The sequence below is a fragment of the Salvelinus fontinalis genome, unplaced genomic scaffold (assembly GCF_029448725.1).
Source record: "Salvelinus fontinalis isolate EN_2023a unplaced genomic scaffold, ASM2944872v1 scaffold_0024, whole genome shotgun sequence".
Lineage (NCBI taxonomy): Eukaryota > Metazoa > Chordata > Actinopteri > Salmoniformes > Salmonidae > Salvelinus > Salvelinus fontinalis.
In genome coordinates, this window is record NW_026600233.1 from 781,051 (window position 1) to 800,945 (window position 19,895).

A 19,895-nucleotide genomic window follows, 5' to 3' on the forward strand; every position below is an offset into this window, starting at 1 on the left:
GTGCCATTTGACCAGGGCCAATAAGAAACAGGGTGCCATTTGACCAGGGCCAATAGGAAACAGGGTTCCATTTGACCAGGGCCAATAGGAAACAGGGTGCCATTTAACCAGGGCCAATAGGAAACAGGGTGCCATTTGACCAGTGGCAATAGGAAACAGGGTGACATTTGACCAGGGCCAATAGGAAACAGGGTGACATTTGACCAGGGCCAATAGGACACAGGGTGACATTTGACCAGGGCCAATAGGAAACAGGGTGCCATTTGACCAGGGCCAATAGGAAACAGGATGCCATTTGACCAGGGCCAATAGGAAACAGGGTGCCATTTGACCAGGCCAATAAGAAACAGGGTGCCATTTGACCAGGGCCAATAAGAAACAGGGTGCCATTTGACCAGGGCCAATAAGAAACAGGGTGCAATTTGACCAGGGCCAATAGGACACAGGGTGACATTTGACCAGGGCCAATAGAAAACAGGATGACATTTGACCAGGGCCAATAGGAAACAGGGTGACATTTGACCAGGGCCAATAGGAAACAGGGTGCTATTTGACCAGGGCCAATAGGAAATAGGGTGACATTTGACCAGGGCCAATAGGACACAGGGTGACATTTGACCAGGGCCAATAGGAAACAGGGTGCCATTTGACCAGGGCCAATAGGAAACAGGATGCCATTTGACCAGGGCCAATAGGAAACAGGGTGCCATTTGACCAGGGCCAATAAGAAACAGGGTGCCATTTGACCAGGGCCAATAAGAAACAGGGTGCCATTTGACCAGGGCCAATAAGAAACAGGATGCCATTTGACCAGGGCCAATAGGAAACAGGGGGCCATTTGGGACACAGTGCCTATGAAACCTGCTACAGCTACACCACTTCCCCTGCTGTTACTGGCTGGGTCTGATCTTCTGACCACACCTCTCCACATAGCTCCCTGTACATTATCACCTACCAGACCTCTCCACATAGCTCCCTGTACATTATCACCTACCAGACCTCTCCACATAGCTCCCTGTACATTATCATCTACCAGACCACTCCACATAGCTCCCTGTACATTATCATCTACCAGACCACTCCACATAGCTCCCTGTACATTATCATCTACCAGACCTCTCCACATAGCTCCCTGTACATTATCATCTACCAGACCTCTCCACATAGCTTCCTGTACATTATCACCTACCAGACCTCTACAAATAGCTCCCTGTACATTATCACCTACCAGACCACCCCACATAGCTCCCTGTACATTATCATCTACCACACCTCTCCACATAGGCCCCTGTACATTATCATCTACCACACCTCTCCACATAGCTCCCTGTACATTATCATCTACCACACCTCTCCACATAGCTCCCTGTACATTATCATCTACCAGACCTCTCCACATAGCTCCCTGTGCATTATCATCTACCAGACCTCTCCACATAGCTGCCTGTACATTATCACCTACCAGACCTCTCCACATAGCTCCCTGTACATTATCACCTACCAGACCTCTCCACATAGCTCCCTGTACATTATCATCTACCAGACCTCTCCACATAGCTGCCTGTACATTATCATCTACCAGACCTCTCCACATAGCTCCCTGTACATTATCACCTACCAGACCTCTCCACATAGCTCCCTGTACATTATCACCTACCAGACCTCTCCACATAGCTCCCTGTACATTATCATCTACCAGACCTCTCCACATAGCTCCCTGTACATTATCATCTACCAGACCTCTCCACATAGCTCCCTGTACATTATCATCTACCAGACCTCTCCACATAGCTCCCTGAACATTATCATCTACCAGACACCCTGGTGCTGGTCATTCCCACACGTTCACCCCTATTCCACCCTGGTGCCTGGTCATTCCCACACGTTCCCCCCTATTCCACCCTGGTCATTCCCACACGTTCCCCCCTATTCCACCCTGGTGCTGGTCATCCAGAGAGAGCTGGAGAGAGCTGTCAGAGAGAGCTGGACCAGAGAGAGACACTCTCACAGTGTTCTGGGCCCGACAGGAAGTCAGAGAGAGCTGGACCAGAGAGAGACACTCTCACAGTGTTCTGGGCCCGACACGAAGTCAGAGAGAGCTGGACCAGAGAGAGACACTCTCACAGTGTTCTGGGCCCGACAGGAAGTCAGAGAGAGCTGGACCAGAGAGAGACACTCTCACAGTGTTCTGGGCCCGACACGAAGTCAGAGAGAGCTGGACCAGAGAGAGACACTCTCACAGTGTTCTGGGCCCGACACGAAGTCAGAGAGAGCTGGACCAGAGAGAGACACTCTCACAGTGTTCTGGGCCCGACACGAAGTCAGAGAGAGCTGGACCAGAGAGAGACACTCTCACAGTGTTCTGGGCCCGACACGAAGTCAGAGAGAGCTGGACCAGAGAGAGACACTCTCACTCAGTGCACCAGTCACCTGTAGGCCTTAACTAAGGATTTAGCTCTATCATTTAGCTCAATGAATCAAAGGTTAGGGAGTGGATGCTGGCTGCCTGCTCTTTTGTCTCTTCGTTTGTTTGCTTTGGGTTACGCCCCATCACTTCTGTTGTAATGGTCTGAGACCGGCGGGTATATGAGGGGTGAAAGACCATTACTTGGTGATAAGTGTGGTAATACAAGTCTGGCTCTCTGTGTTGCTCACCCTGAAATCTCTGGAGAGTCCTGGTGCTTGGACTAGCACTGTCATACAGCCCTAACCCTTTGGCCCAGTCCAACACTAAATACCACTCTCTCAGTTGTGTGTGTGTGTGTGTGTGTGTGTGTGTGTGTGTGTGTGTGTGTGTGTGTGTGTGTGTGTGTGTGTGTGTGTGTGTGTGTGTGTGTGTGTGTGTGTGTGTGTGTGTGTGTGTGTGTGTGTGTGTGCGCCACCATATTTTCCCCCCAGGGCAGCAGAGGTAAACACAGGGCCTGTTTCACTCACCAGCATTCTAGACATACCAATGGGTCCCTGGAGGGCTGGGCTGCACACAGACACACACACAGACACACACACACACACACACACAGACAGACAGACACACACACACCCACCCACCGGCTGGACATGACATGTATGTTTAATGGGGCTCAGTGTGTGTGCAGCACAGTTCAGTTCAGTGAGTTAGTGGAGTTCAATAAGGGGATCCAGACATTCTCTAGTGTCTGTGTTCCTAATATTGAGTTGCACCCCCCTTTTTCCCTCAGAACAGCCTCAATCCGTTAGGGCATGGACTCTGCAAGGTGTGGAAAGTGTTCCACAGGGATGCTGGCCCATGTTTACTCCAATGCTTCCCACAGTTGTGTCAATACAGGACATTTAAGGCCCATTAAGGCCCATATTATTATTATTATTTATGTATTTCCATTGGGTGCTGCAGCAGCCTCAGCACCTCTACTTCCCCCAGCTATGGATGAACATTCTTGACACACACTAAACTATTTGGGTGTGAAAAGCCCAGCAGTGTTGCATTTCTTGACACAAACCGGTGCGGCTGGCACCTGCTACCACACCCCGTTGAAAGGCACTTAAAGCCGAGCACGCCTCCTTTTACATCTACGGGCTGTAGTGGAGCGGGTCCAGATCTTCAAGTTCCTTGGTTGTCCAAATCACTAAGGACCTATCATGGTCCAAACACACCAAGACAGTTGTGAAGAGGGTACGACAACTCCTCTTCCTCCTCAGGAGGCTGAAAAGATTTGTTGGTCCCAGCTCACTCACTCACTCACTCACTCCTTCACACACACACACACACACACACACACACACACATACACACACACACACACACACACACACACACACACACACACACACACACACACACACACACACACACACACACACACACACACACACACACACACACACACACACACACACACATTCCTTCACACTCCTCACATACGCTGCTGTTACTCTCTTTATGTCCTATGCATAGTCTATGCATACTACTACTTCATGCACATATTACCTCAGTTACCTGGACTACCCCGTACCCCTGCACTTTGACTAGACCCCTTGTATATATCCTTGTTTATTGATATTAATTGTGTTACTATTTTTCCGTTAGTTTATCTAGCGCACTTTAAAACTCTGCATTGTTGGCCAATGACTCCTAAATAAGCATTTAACTATAAGGTGAAATACACCTGTTATGTTCAGTGCATGTGACAAATAGAATTGATTTACCTCTAAATATAAAATCCACTACTAGTAGCCATGTATTCCTCCAACAGTAAATGTAAAGTGCTAAAATAACTTGCCATATCAAATATATTGGATGTAAAATAGTGGCTATTGAGCTGAATATTGAGAGTTGAGACATTCAAACGATACCTACAGAAAGCTGAGGCCCTCTTCTCTTCCACCGGGATGACCTCTTCTCTTCCACCGGGATGAGGCCCTCTTCTCTTCCACCGGGATGAGGGGGTGAAAAATGATACCTACAGAAAGCTGAGGCCCTCTTCTCTTCCACCGGGATGAGGCCCTCTTCTCTTCCACCGGGATGACCTCTTCTCTTCCACCGGGATGAGGCCCTCTTCTCTTCCACCGGGATGACGTCTTCTCTTCCACCGGGATGAGGGCCTCTTCTCTTCCACCGGGATGAGGGGGTGAAAAATGATACCTACAGAAAGCTGAGGCCCTCTTCTCTTCCACCGGGATGAGGGGGTGAAAAATGATACCTACAGAAAGCTGAGGCCCTCTTCTCTTCCACCGGGATGACCTCTTCTCTTCCACCGGGATGACCTCTTCTCTTCCACCGGGATGAGGCCCTCTTCTCTTCCACCGGGATGACCTCTTCTCTTCCACCGGGATGAAGCCCTCTTCTCTTCCACCGGGATGACCTCTTCTCTTCCACCGGGATGACCTCTTCTCTTCCACCGGGATGAGGGGATGAAGCTTCCAAAGCGGTGTTTTTCCCGCAGTTGCATTTTGAAATGTTATGCGATCAGAATGCATGTTTATCTCTGGAGTGCATGAGTGGAGAGGAGAGTGGCTCGTTCGTCACAGCAGGAGCCAGCGTAACAGACACAGCGTTTAGGTGGAGAGGAGAGTGGCTCGTTCGTCACAGCAGGAGCCAGCGTAACAGACACAGCGTTTAGGTGGAGAGGAGAGTGGCTCGTTCGTCACAGCAGGAGCCAGCGTAACAGACACAGCGTTTAGGTGGAGAGGAGAGTGGCTCGTTCGTCACAGCAGGAGCCAGCGTAACAGACACAGCGTTTAGGTGGAGAGGAGGGTGGCTCGTTCGTCACAGCAGGAGCCAGCGTAACAGACACAGCGTTTAGGTGGAGAGGAGAGTGGCTCGTTCGTCACAGCAGGAGCCAGCGTAACAGACACAGCGTTTAGGTGGAGAGGAGAGTGGCTCGTTCGTCACAGCAGGAGCCAGCGTAACAGACACAGCGTTTAGGTGGAGAGGAGGGTGGCTCGTTCGTCACAGCAGGAGCCAGCGTAACAGACACAGCGTTTAGGTGGAGAGGAGAGTGGCTCGTTCGTCACAGCAGGTGCCAGCGTAACCGGCACAGCGACATGGCAGACACTTTCATTACAGGAATCATGAGGATCATTTACTGTTTGACCTAATCATGGTTTTAGTCGGCCACAAAATAGGACGTTTTGTGAGGTGACAATGTAGAATGTGCTCTTTCTACTTTTATATCCTTTCCGTTTTTGATCTTGGCTGTCTAACTGAGTCGGGGCAAGTCTCTTTGCTGTTACCGCATTTGACTTTGAATGTGAGTTTGCGTGACCTCAGCTCAGCCAGTGCGAAAACCGGGCCGACCCATCTTGGTAGGGGTGGCCGGCTATTTCCCACTTATCAGCCAAAGGCTCATTATATTTTAGTATAACAGATAGATTGCGCAAAAATATATATAACCAAATATTAACAGGCCCATGGGTTGCCAGTCATGTCACCTTTTCACAGTTTTATTTGGATATATATATATATATATTTTTTTTTTTAAGTGTGTATCAATTTCGAGCAGCCCACCCAACAAAAAAATGGTCCAGTCCATCTGGTGTTTGCCAGACGACCAATCCCCCCGTGTGTCTGTGTGTGTGTCAGTAAATTAGTGTCAATAGAGGCTATCCAGTCTAGTTTAACCATGTGGAACAGGGCAGGGCCACTTCAACCAACTGATGTAATATCTCAGCGTGACTACCTCCGAAATACCCCCCTATTCCCTATGTAGTGTACTACTTTAGACCTGAGCCCTGTGGCCAATGGCACCCTATTCCCTATACAGTTCACTACGTTTGACCATGGCACATAGGAGTCTGATCCAAAGTAGCACATAACATGTAACAGGATCTCATTTGGGACTAAGACTTTGTCTTGTTAGAATGTAAAACAAAATTAAGCCTCAATAGATCTAGGATTGATGATAGAAAAAACATATTTTTCTTAAAATATATGAATTGGTTGACATGGTGATAGATCAAATAAGAACACTGAAATTAGGCAGTTGGTGTGTTTAGTTTTCTGTCCCTACAAAGAGTGTTTTTAGTGAACGATTTTACAGCAGTGTGGGAAGAAAACATTAAATACCCATGGAAAAGAGACCAATTTGTTTATTTTCCACTCCAACCACCCTTGTTAAAATGTAATGTACAACGACACGCTGGCTAAGCCATTTCCAAGGAACGTTTCCCCTGAATCCCACTGTGGGGCTGGTAGCAGCCTTCAGCCTGCTGTATAGTTCAGGAAAACAAACAGTTCCCAAATGATAGTTGGAGCGGGAGCCGAGCTATAGTGACGGAGCGACGTGCGTAGGGCGGTGTTCTCACGTAAAGAAAAGCTCGGTGTGGAACATCTGGAATAGTGCTTTAGTATCTACAGCGGGATCTGTGCACTAGTTGTGATCACTTCAACTCCTTAAACTCCTTAACACTCGTTTTTAAAGGGAGATTTACCACAGCCTTTGCTTTCTGTAAGTTGATACAATATGGAATCTTAATTTACCGTTTTTTCTTTTCTTTTAAAGGATGAATTTCCCGACAGTTTTATTGATTTCACTTCTCCTCCTCCCACTAACGGAATGTATCAACTTTATTCTTGGAGTTGAATCATGTTGGGTTCATTTATTTTTCATCTGATTGGCATACAGCTGCGTTTTCATCAATTATTCGAATTTATTTGTGATAAATTGTAATCGAATAGTTTTTTGGGGGGGGGAGTTTGTAGAACTCTTGAACGACTCTTCGTTTCATTTTGTCACAGGGCTTCTAGTAAATAACGGTCCACTCCAGACAGACGCACACCCGAGCTGCGTTGGTGGATTTCACCACAGATTATATGGAGCTGTTTTGATCATGCGTTGATTTGCATTTCGTTTTAAATCTCAACTAGGCAACTCACTTGTCGTTTCAAAACATCTATGGAAACTTTCTAAGTAGAGTGCAACTGTTGTTGATTATATATATATATATATTTCCAACGATGTGCTATCTGTTGCTTGAATAAAATTGATGTACGTGTTTAATTGGTTGTAAATGTTTTACATTTTTCTCAAAACTATAGTCTTGAGGATTTGGGACATTCCTCTAACTCCGTGCTTTTATCCACTCCAATGTTACGGGATTCATACTTTTCAATTTGAAGTAAACATATGGGTTTGATGAGTAAATGTGGAATTGGCGCCACCTGGTGTCAATATGAAGTACCACTTCAAATAGTTGACGCTGAATAAGTACGGTAGACGCCTGGTCTGATAACTGTGGTTCCTGTGTGTTTGTCTCCTACGTGTAGATCTATCAGAAAATGCTGCTCATTCTGCTCGGAGTGCTCGTCTTCCACCTCATCATCCTGGTCTTACTGTTTGTCTCAACAATTGCCAATGTGAGTAACTATGATATTGTTAACTTTACCCTACTATAATACAATGTGAGTAACTATGATATTGTTAACTTTACCCTACTGTAATACAATGTGAGTAACTATGATATTGTTAACATTACCCTACTATAATACAATGTGAGTAACTATGATATTGTTAACTTTACCCTACTGTAATACAATGTGAGTAACTATGATATTGTTAACTTTACCCTACTGTAATACAATGTGAGTAACTATGATATTGTTAACTTTACCCTACTGTAATACAATGTGAGTAACTATGATATTGCTGCCTACTGTACTATAGCTGTGTGTGTGTGTGTGTGTGTGTGTGTGTGTGTGTGTGTGTGTGTGTGTGTGTGTGTGTGTGTGTGTGTGTGTGTGTGTGTGTGTGTGTGTGTGTGTGTGTGTGTGTGTGTGTGTGTGTGTGTGTTAGTAAGTCAGTGTAGTCAATAGGGGCTATCCAGCCTTGTTTAACCATCTGGAACAGGGCAGGGCCTCTTCAATTAACTCATGTGTCAGACCTGGGTTCAAATAGTTCAGCATCGGATTGAACCTGAATCACGCCAGATGGGAGTGGTTGATTGCACTTTTAGGACTACACTATATTATGTGATTGGTTCCATTGTGCCCAGACGAGCCAGATCAAGCTAAAGTTTCAGAAAGTAAACAATACTATTTGAACCTGGGTGTGGTGATGGGTGTATGTAGTGTTACGATGGACCTGGGTGTGGTGATGGGTGTATGTAGTGTTACGATGGACCTGGGTGTGGTGATGGGTGTATGTAGTGTTACGATGGACCTGGGTTTGGTGATGGGTGTATGTAGTGTTACGATGGACCTGGGTGTGGTGATGGGTGTATGTAGTGTTACGATGGACCTGGGTGTGGTGATGGGTGTATGTAGTGTTACGATGGACCTGGGTGTGGTGATGGGTGTATGTAGTGTTACGATGGACCTGGGTGTGGTGATGGGTGTATGTAGTGTTACGATGAACCTGGGCGTGTTGATGGGTGTATGTAGTGTTACGATGGACCTGGGTGTGGTGATGGGTGTATGTAGTGTTAAGATGGACCTGGGTGTGGTGTGGCTGGGTGATCTGTGTTTTAAAGCTGTATTATAGATGTGGCTGGGTGTTCTGTGTTTTAAAGCTGTGTTATAGATGTGGCTTGGTGTTCTGTGTTTTAAAGCTGTATTATAGATGTGGCTGGGTGATCTGTGTTTTAAAGCTGTATTATAGATGTGGCTGGGTGATCTGTGTTTTAAAGCTGTGTTATAGATGTGGCTTGGTGTTCTGTGTTTTAAAGCTGTATTATAGATGTGGCTGGGTGTTCTGTGTTTTAAAGCTGTATTATAGATGTGGCTGGATGTTCTGTGTTTTAAAGCTGTATTATAGATGTGGCTGGGTGTTCTGTGTTTTAAAGCTGTATTATAGATGTGGCTGGGTGATCTGTGTTTTAAAGCTGTGTTATAGATGTGGCTGGGTGATCTGTGTTTTAAAGCTGTGTTATAGATGTGGCTTGGTGTTCTGTGTTTTAAAGCTGTATTATAGATGTGGCTGGGTGTTCTGTGTTTTAAAGCTGTATTATAGATGTGGCTGGATGTTCTGTGTTTTAAAGCTGTATTATAGATGTGGCTGGGTGATCTGTGTTTTAAAGCTGTATTATAGATGTGGCTGGGTGTTCTGTGTTTTAAAGCTGTATTATAGATGTGGCTGGGTGTTCTGTGTTTTAAAGCTGTATTATAGATGTGGCTGGGTGATCTGTGTTGTAAAGCTGTGTTATAGATGTGGCTTGGTGTTCTGTGTTTTAAAGCTGTATTATAGATGTGGCTGGGTGTTCTGTGTTTTAAAGCTGTATTATAGATGTGGCTGGATGTTCTGTGTTTTAAAGCTGTATTATAGATGTGGCTTGGTGTTCTGTGTTTTAAAGCTGTATTATAGATGTGGCTGGGTGTTCTGTGTTTTAAAGCTGTATTATAGATGTGGCTGGGTGATCTGTGTTTTAAAGCTGTATTATAGATGTGGCTGGGTGTTCTGTGTTTTAAAGCTGTATTATAGATGTGGCTGGGTGATCTGTGTTTTAAAGCTGTATTATAGATGTGGCTGGGTGTTCTGTGTTTTAAAGCTGTATTATAGATGTGGCTGGGTGATCTGTGTTTTAAAGCTGTATTATATATGTGGCTGGATGTTCTGTGTTTTAAAGCTGTATTATGGATGTGGCTGGGTGATCTGTGTTTTTAAGCTGTATTATAGATGTGGCTGGGTGATCTGTGTTTTAAAGCTGTATTATAGATGTGGCTGGGTGATCTGTGTTGTAAAGCTGTATTATAGATATGGCTGGGTGATCTGTGTTTTAAAGCTGTATTATAGATGTGGCTGGGTGATCTGTGTTGTAAAGCTGTATTATAGATGTGGCTGGGTGATCTGTGTTTTAAAGCTGTATTATAGATGTGGCTGGATGTTCTGTGTTTTAAAGCTGTATTATGGATGTGGCTGGGTGATCTGTGTTTTTAAGCTGTATTATAGATGTGGCTGGGTGATCTGTGTTTTAAATACATACTATAGACCCCTTTCTGTGTTTGCAAACATTGCTGCACGCAAGTTGGTGGCAGAACAATGCGGCGTTCGTATAGAACGGCTATATATATATATAACAATATGTCAATGATATATATATATATATATACAGTATATCAATGATATATATATATATATATATATACAGTATATCAATTATATATATATATATATAAAGACTATATCATCGAGCGTTACTAATTCTAGCTAACAACTGCTTAGCGACTGTTCAAGCAATAATCAAAAGATCATTGTAAGCATCTGAGAACCCAAAAAGTTATTTTGCTTAGAAGTAATAAAGACGTATATGTAAGCTATGTCGAATAGGCGTAGATAGAGATGGCTTTCTTACTGCAGCCAAGTGCATCTGTGTGTGATATCAGTGTGTCGTGTACTGAAACAGAGTCTATGGATGTGGCTGGGTCTTCTATGTGTAATGTTGTGTTGTGTTGTGGGTGTGTCGTTTATATTCATTGTGTTGTGGGTGTGTCGTTTATATTCATTGTGTTGTGGGTGTGTCGTTTATATTCATTGTGTTGTGGGTGTGTCGTTTATATTCATTGTGTTGTGGGTGTGTCGTTTACATTCATTGTGTTGTGGGTGTGTCGTTTACATTCATTGTGTTGTGGGTGTGTCGTTTATATTCATTGTGTTGTGGGTGTGTTGTTTATATTCATTGTGTTGTGGGTGTGTCGTTTATATTCATTGTGTTGTGGGTGTGTCGTTTATATTCATTGTGTTGTGGGTGTGTCGTTTATATTCATTGTGTTGTGGGTGTGTCGTTTATATTCATTGTGTTGTGGGTGTGTTGTTTATATTCATTGTGTTGTGGGTGTGTCGTTTATATTCATTGTGTTGTGGGTGTGTCGTTTATATTCATTGTGTTGTGGGTGTGTCGTTTATATTCATTGTGTTGTGGGTGTGTCGTTTATATTCATTGTGTTGTGGGTGTGTCGTTTACATTCATTGTGTTGTGGGTGTGTCGTTTATATTCATTGTGTTGTGTTCCAGGCCTGGACAGTAGGAGGAACCAAGAATACTGACCTGTGGTACAGCTGTCTCACTACTAACGGAGCATATCACTGCAGTTCTGCCAGCAATGAAGGTTTGTCTAAGACACCAGCACCTAAGATGGTGGATAAATAACATATTTTACTCAGATGGTTTACCATTGAAAAACATGGACAAGGTTCCTGTCTGTCTAAGTGGGGCCTTTCCTGTCTCGCATGAGCATGCTTTTCCCACTTGAGCTCACAATTCCTCTGTAATATCTGGCATGCTGACTGTTCCTCCATAATATCTGGCATGCTGACTGTTCCTCCATAATATCTGGCATGTTGACTGTTCCTCCATAATATCTGGCATGCTGACTGTTCCTCCATAATATCTGGCATGTTGACTGTTCCTCCATAATATCTGGCATGCTGACTGTTCCTCCATAATATCTGGCATGCTGACTGTTCCTCCATAATATCTGGCATGCTGACTGTTCCTCTATAATATCTGGCATGCTGACTGTTCCTCCGTAATATCTGGCATGTTGACTGTTCCTCCATAATATCTGGCATGCTGACTGTTCCTCCATAATATCTGGCATGCTGACTGTTCCTCCATAATATCTGGCATGTTGACTGTTCCTCCATAATATCTGGCATGCTGACTGTTCCTCCATAATATCTGGCATGCTGACTGTTCCTCCATAATATCTGGCATGTTGACTGTTCCTCCATAATATCTGGCATGCTGACTGTTCCTCCATAATATCTGGCATGTTGACTGTTCCTCCATAATATCTGGCATGCTGACTGTTCCTCCATAATATCTCACACCAGAGAGGGAAGAGCTTGCTCTGGTCTAATTATCGTCCCCTCCCGCTCGCCCCCACCGCCCCGCTCTGACTAGAATCTCCATCTGCGGGGCTGGCCAATAAGTAGACCAGAGTGGCCCCGCCCCTACCAGACAACATGAGGGTGTGGGGTGTCTTGCTTTCTCTACCGTCTCTACTAGCACTATCCACTATCCAGCTGGAGGTCAAACTATCATTATCCACCTAGTGGTCAAACTATCAATATCCAGCTAGAGGTCAAACTTTCATTATCCACCTAAATGTCAAACTATCATTATCCACCTAGAGGTCAAACTATCATTATCCACCTAAACGTCAAACTATCAATATCCAGCTAGAGGTCAAACTATCAATATCCAGCTAGAGGTCAAACTATCAATATCCACCTAGAGGACAAACTATCATTATCCACCTAGAGGTCAAACTATCATTATCCACCTAGAGGTCAAACTATCATTATCCACCTAGAGGTCAAACTATCAATATCCAGCTAGAGGTCAAACTATCAATATCCACCTAGAGGACAAACTATCATTATCCACCTAGAGGTCAAACTATCATTATCCACCTAGAGGTCAAACTATCATTATCCACCTAGAGGTCAAACTATCATTATCCACCTAGAAGTCAAACTATCATTATCCGCCTAGAGGACAAACTATCATTATCCACCTAGAGGTCAAACTATCATTATCGACCTAGAGGACAAACTATCATTATCCACCGAGAGGTCAAACTATCATTATCCACCTAGAGGTCAAACTATCATTATCCACCGAGAGGTCAAACTATCATTATCTACCTAGAGGTCAAACTATCATTATCCACCTAGAGGTCAAACTATCATTATCCACCTAGAGGTCAAACTATCATTATCCACCTAGAGGTCAAACTATCATTATCCACCTAGAGGACAAACTATCATTATCCACCTAGAGGTCAAACTATCATTATCCACCTAGAGGACAAACTATCATTATCCGCCTAGAGGACAGTAGTGATACTGCATTCTGTGTAGCCAACACTCTCATCCAACTTGTATCGAATAATGAGATTTTACATGATGACAATCTCCAGCTCTGTTATCAGTTAATCAGCCAATCATATTCATTCATTTAGCCCATTTTACAGCAACATTTGTCACAAAGTGCTTTACAGTAAGCCAGCCTACCACCTATCAGGAGTTAGGTGTTCATGTTTTGATATGTTGTGCTACTCTATGTTATATAAAAATTCTGTTAGGTTATATGTAGGGTTGGGGAGTGAAGGCTTACATGCAATCGGGTACAAGTAACAGATTACAAAAAAAAAACGAACTGTTATCTGTTACTTTACCAGCAAAAACATTGTAATCAGATTACAGATAATTTTGAAGAACTAAATGATTACTTCTAGGATTACTTTTAAATTCAGAAAGGATGTTTGTGTAAAAAAATCTTTGACACCATTCTGTTTTATCAATGATATTCAAATTAGCTTTGAAAAAAGGCACAAGTTTAAATTTATTCCGTCTGAGTGAGTCTGACCACAAGTCAGAGACCACTATGATGTCAGAGACCACTATGATGTCAGAGACCACTATGATGACACACCAGATGTGTTTGATGGATCGCGGGAAAAGAGCAGGAATGGATTTTTGTAGGCTACAGTCCAAGCTATGTCTTCCAATGGTGTGATTGCTGTCAGCATCCAAAGATTATCCAACTTGAATAAACGCTTGGAGGTCAGGATGACAGCAGTGGTGTTGTCTACGGGTGATACTGATATCCCTTATTATTGATGTCTACATAGCGCATTGATATGAACCACACTGCTACTCTCTCATTTAGTTATTTACGTCGTACGGATTGTGGTTGTTGTGGATGGCTGTTCAATTCAACCGTTATTAGGTTTAAATATATTGGTGAAGAAGCTTAAGCTGCCTATCAATCATTGTTTTTACAACCAACAATGAAAAAAGTGCTCTCGCAACAGCTGTATAGTGTGGATCCCAGCCTGTGGAATAACAGTTTGAGGTGGATCCCAGCCTGTGGAATAACAGTTTGAGGTGGATCCCAGCCTGTGGAATAACAGTTTGAGGTGGATCCCAGCCTGTGGAATAAGAGTTTGAGGTGGATCCCAGCCTGTGGAATAACAGTCTGAGGTGGATCCCAGCCTGTGGAATAACAGTTTGAGGTGGATCCCAGCCTGTGGAATAACAGTTTGAGGTGGATCCCAGCCTGTGGAATAACAGTCTGAGGTGTATCCCAGCCTGTGGAATAACAGTTTGAGGTGGATCCCAGCCTGTGGAATAACAGTTTGAGGTGGATCCCAGCCTGTGGAATAACAGTTTGAGGTGGATCCCACTCTGTGGAATAACAGTTTGAGGTGGATCCCAGCCTGTGGAATAACAGTTTGAGGTGGATCCCAGCCTGTGGAATAACAGTTTGAGGTGGATCCCAGCCTGTGGAATAACAGTTTGAGGTGGATCCCAGCCTGTGGAATAACAGTTTGAGGTGGATCCCAGCCTGTGGAATAACAGTTTGAGGTGGATCCCAGCCTGTGGAATAACAGTTTGAGGTGGATCCCACTCTGTGGAATAACAGTTTGAGGTGGATCCCAGCCTGTGGAATAAGAGTTTGAGGTGGATCCCAGCCTGTGGAATAACAGTCTGAGGTGGATCCCAGCCTGTGGAATAACAGTCTGAGGTGGATCCCAGCCTGTGGAATAACAGTTTGAGGTGGATCCCAGCCTGTGGAATAACAGTTTGAGGTGGATCCCAGCCTGTGGAATAACAGTTTGAGGTGGATCCCAGCCTGTGGAATAACAGTTTGAGGTGGATCCCAGCCTGTGGAATAACAGTCTGAGGTGGATCCCAGCCTGTGGATCCCAGCCTGTGGAATAACAGTTTGAGGTGGATCCCAGCCTGTGGAATAACAGTTTGAGGTGGATCCCAGCCTGTGGAATAACAGTTTGAGGTGGATCCCAGCCTGTGGAATAACAGTTTGAGGTGGATCCCAGCCTGTGGAATAACAGTCTGAGGTGGATCCCAGCCTGTGGAATAACAGTCTGAGGTGGATCCCAGCCTGTGGAATAACAGTCTGAGGTGTATCCCAGCCTGTGGAATAACAGTTTGAGGGAGTTCCTCTCTTCTGAAGTCCTCTGTGGCATTGTGCTCCATACTGGCAAAAACAAGTGAGGCTTTTATTGCTCAATCTAATTCGTGCAGATTAAAAAAAAAACATCCATAGGCCTAATGGAGACATTTTAAAACACGTAGACCTTTGATAGACTTAAAGGGGCAATCTGTAGTTGCTACATCCATTTCAGGACTTAAATGAATGATATAAACTGAGTATACAAAACATGAAGACCACATGCTCTTTACATAATGTAGATAGACCAGGTGAATCCAGGTGAAAGCTATGACCCCTTATTGATGTCACTTGTCAAATCCACGATCATTGTTGATGAAAGGGAGGAAACAGGTTAAAGAAGGATATTTAAGCATTGAGACAATTAAGACATGGATCATGTATGTGTTCGATTCAGAGGGTGAATGGGCAAGACACAATGTGTAAGTGCCTTTCAAAGGGGTAGAAAGGCGCTAGCCGTACTGGTTTGTGTCAAGAACTGCTACGATGCTGGGGTTTTCATGCTCAACAGTTTCCCGTGTGTATCAAGAATGGTCCACCACCCAAAGGACATCCAGACAACTTGACACCACTGTGGGAAGCATTGGAGTCAACCTGAGCCAGCATCCCTGTGGAACACTTTCCACACCTTGTAGAGTCCATGTCCTGATAAATTCAGTCTGTTGGTCTTGTTTAACCTCTCAGTGTTCATAATGTTTTGTAAACTCAGTGTATGGCCAGCTATGTAAACTGGATCTATCTTACAATAGATGTCGATTAATGGGTAATCAGATTAGGTTAGAGTGAGTTAGATTAGGTTAGTGGGGTAATCCAAAAGTTACAATAGTGAATACAATTCTGGACACGTAACTGTAACAGACTACATGTAGGAAGTAACCTGCCCACCTCTGGTTATAAGTCATGTTCAACCTCCTCTGTCTCCTCTCTTCAGACTGGATCCAGGCGGTTCAGGCCCTCATGGTCCTGTCAGTGCTGTTCTGCCTCTTCTCTCTGGTCTTCTTCATGTGTCAGCTCTTCACCCTGGTCAAAGGAGGACGCTTCTTCTTCACCGCCGTCTTCCAGATCCTCGCCAGTGAGTACGACCACTAATAAGGCTTAATGAAGTCTTCATAACCCCTTTATAAAGGCCTACATAGACTCTTAATAAAGTTGTTGGTCTTGTTGGCCAGTGAGTATCACATCACCCTGATTGTCTAATCTAGCCGGGTCCCCCGGTTTATACAAAGTTGTCTTATATTGGCATCAACTAACAATGTTGCTGAGAAGAGGGCCTGGATGTTGTTCTGCGGGGCTTACCGCCCAGGCAGGAAAATGATCTGGGGGAAAAACTGAATGTGTAAAAGACAGACATGTTATAGCTCAGGTCAAAGTGGGAGGCGGCCCAATGTGACCACTGTCCCTTAATACGAGGGTTGGTTAACTATCTCAGTGTTAGATCCCTTACTACAAGGGTTGGTTAACTATCTCAGTGTTAGGTCCCTTACTACGAGGGTTGGTTAACTGTCTCAGTGTTAGATCCCTTACTACGAGGGTTGGTTTACTGTCTCAGTGTTAGATCCCTTACTATGCGGGTTGGTTAACTGTCTCAGTGTTAGATCCCTTACTATGCGGGTTGGTTAACTGTCTCAGTGTTAGGTCCCTTACTACGAGGGTTGGTTAACTGCCGCAATGTTAGATTCCTTACTACGAGGGTTGGTTTACTGTCTCAGTGTTAGATCCCTTACTATGCGGGTTGGTTAACTATCTCAGTGTTAGGTCCCTTACTACGAAGGTTGGTTTACTGTCTCAGTGTTAGGTCCCTTACTATGCGGGTTGGTTAACTGTCTCAGTGTTAGGTCCCTTACTACGAGGGTTGGTTAACTATCTCAGTGTTAGATCCCTTACTACGAGGGTTGGTTTACTGTCTCAGTGTTAGATCCCTTACTATGCGGGTTGGTTAACTGTCTCAGTGTTAGGTCCCTTACTACGAAGGTTGGTTTACTGTCTCAGTGTTAGGTCCCTTACTACGAGGGTTGGTTAACTGCCGCAATGTTAGATTCCTTACTACGAGGGTTGGTTAACTGCCGCAATGTTAGATCCCTTACTATGAGGGTTGGTTAACTGTCTCAGTGTTAGGTCCCTTACTACGAAGGTTGGTTTACTGTCTCAGTGTTAGGTCCCTTACTACGAGGGTTGGTTAACTGCCGCAATGTTAGATCCCTTACTACGAGGGTTGGTTAACTGTCTCAGTGTTAGATCCCTTACTACGAGGGTTGGTTAACTATCTCAGTGGTATGTCCTATACTATGAGGGTTGGTTAACTGTCTCAAAGTTAGGTGCCTTCCTATCAGGGTTGGTTTACTGTCATAATCTCTTAGTTGGAACCAAACTACATCTTGTGCTAGATATATTCCATTTTCTTTAGTGGGCAGAGGTGGCTGGATTCAAAAATGCATTTTCTGCACATGGGCACGGAAACTAGCAGATTCAGCCCCTCCCCTCTAATATAGAACATAACCAAGTCTGTTACAAAATATTAGGTGCTTCAACTTGATGATCTCCAACAGTCTGAAACTAGCCATGCCTTTTTTTCTGCTCTCTCGTCTCTCTCTTTCCCTCCTCTCTCTGTTCCTCCTTGCTCTCCCGTCTCTTTCTCTCCCGTTGCTCTCCCGTCCCTCTCTGTCTCTCTGTCTCTCTCTCTCTCTCTCTATGTCTCTCTCTCTGTCTCTCTGTCTCTCTGTCTCTCTGTCTCTCCCTCTCTGTCTCTCTCTCTCTCTGTCTCTCTCTCTCTCTCTCTCTCCCTCTCTCCAGGTCTGTTTGTGATGTGTGGAGCTATAATCTACACGGTAATGAGTCCGGATAGGGAGGGGGAAGCTGCGTTCGGCTTTGCCTACATCTTGGCCTGGGTGTCCTTCCCTCTGTGTCTGGTCAGTGGTCTCATCTACATCGTACTGAGGAAGAGGGAATGAGGGAGGGAGGCTGAGGTTAAGACCTCATACCACCAGCAGCAGCAGAACACAGCACTGTGTCCCAGGGTTCGGGTCAATTCTGTTAGAATTCCAGTCAATTCAGGAAATACACTACCATTCCAGTTCTCTTCAATGCTTCTTCATGAGGTTTACTTTCTGAATTGATAGAAATTCAAATGGAATTGAATTGACCACAACCATGCTGTGCCCACTGACCACCAGAGGAGGCTGGTGAGGGGAGGATAAATGGTTCACATAGTGTTTGTTTTCCATCAAATACTTTGAGCCGTTGGTTAGATTGAGTGTTTGCACCTTTGGGATTATTCCATTGGTTTCATTGTGCCAGGCAAGCTCCATCAAGCCCAGCTAAGGCATTTGTAAGAAAACAAATCATATGTGAACCCAAGTCTACATTATACAAACCAATCACAGGTGGTCATGACTGAAGCGGAATCAGTGGAATGGTTTCAAATACATCAAACACATGGAAACCATGGAAACCATTCAATTTGCGCAGTTCCGTCTTTTATTATGATCCGTCCTCCCCTCAGCAGCCTCCACTGACAGCCACGTGTGAGGGAACTACAGAGGAGAACAGACAGCCCGTGTTACAGTGTAAAGATGCACATAGTGTCTATGGTTTTAGACATATTTATAACACTTTTTACATGACCTTTTGTACATAGTTTTGTCGAGTTGCTTTGTTGAGCTCAGTTCATTGTCAGAGCTTGTTTGTTTCATACTTTCTCCTCCGTGCCAAAGAGATAAAGCTGTGATATCAGCTTTTAGTAAAAAAGACCACATGTTTAAAGCCTTTTAAACATTTATTTTTGCTTTACTAAAGTGTAGTGTCAACTCCTAGCTTGTCCTTGTCAAGCCAAACAAGACAATTCCATAAATAGTTGTCTTGAAGGCAAGAACAGACTGGCAATCAGGCTCCTCAAATCCTTCAGACAAAGTGACTCCATCAACAACATCAGTTTTCTTGATGAAGGAAAATGGGGATGTGTTTCAGTAGAACCAACTAATTATAATTTTGTTCATAACCATTACTACTTTGTCTTTGTACTGTCCTGTATTGTCTATTAAGATTCTGAACTGAAAATGGTGTTTTGTATCTGCCGTTCTTCTACTGTATATCCTACTTGCTGATGTTGTTATTAATTCGTTTTAACAACGCTTGAATTGTATAGCCTACTTGTTTTGTGTTGCTATTAAATGATTTGAACAATGTTACTGACTGGGGGCCCTTTCTGTCCAATCTGGAAAAAGAAATCTGCCGTTTTCATGTCTATATTCTGATAAATAAAAGCGTTGAAAGAAGGTCTACTTGCTTGGCATGCAGCCAGGTCACCCGTGATACAAGTCAGTAGTCCACGTCCGTCCATGTCTGAGGACGTCGGGAGATGAAACCGGCCACTACAGGGCAAGAGTGAGCCGTCTAACCTTGAAGAAGGCTTTGGTTTTGGGCGTTGGGGACGAACGTAAGTATCTGCCTCTGGATCCTCTGGTTGCATGTTTCAATCCACTGATGGAAAGTTGTCTTTGACATTTTTGT

At 44.3% G+C, this 19,895-nt stretch overlaps 1 protein-coding gene across 1 annotated transcript; it reads left to right on the forward strand.

Annotated features, from left to right (window-relative positions):
* The first annotated feature begins 6,764 nt into the window (after positions 1 to 6,764).
* Positions 6,765 to 19,570, forward strand: LOC129842237 (peripheral myelin protein 22-like). Its single transcript, XM_055910705.1, has 5 exons — positions 6,765 to 6,923; positions 7,742 to 7,831; positions 11,421 to 11,514; positions 16,321 to 16,461; positions 18,180 to 19,570. Exons 2-5 carry the CDS (start codon positions 7,754 to 7,756, stop codon positions 18,335 to 18,337), a joined length of 471 nt encoding a protein of 156 aa, XP_055766680.1. The 5' UTR covers positions 6,765 to 6,923; positions 7,742 to 7,753; the 3' UTR covers positions 18,338 to 19,570.
* Positions 19,571 to 19,895: the final 325 nt, after the last annotated feature.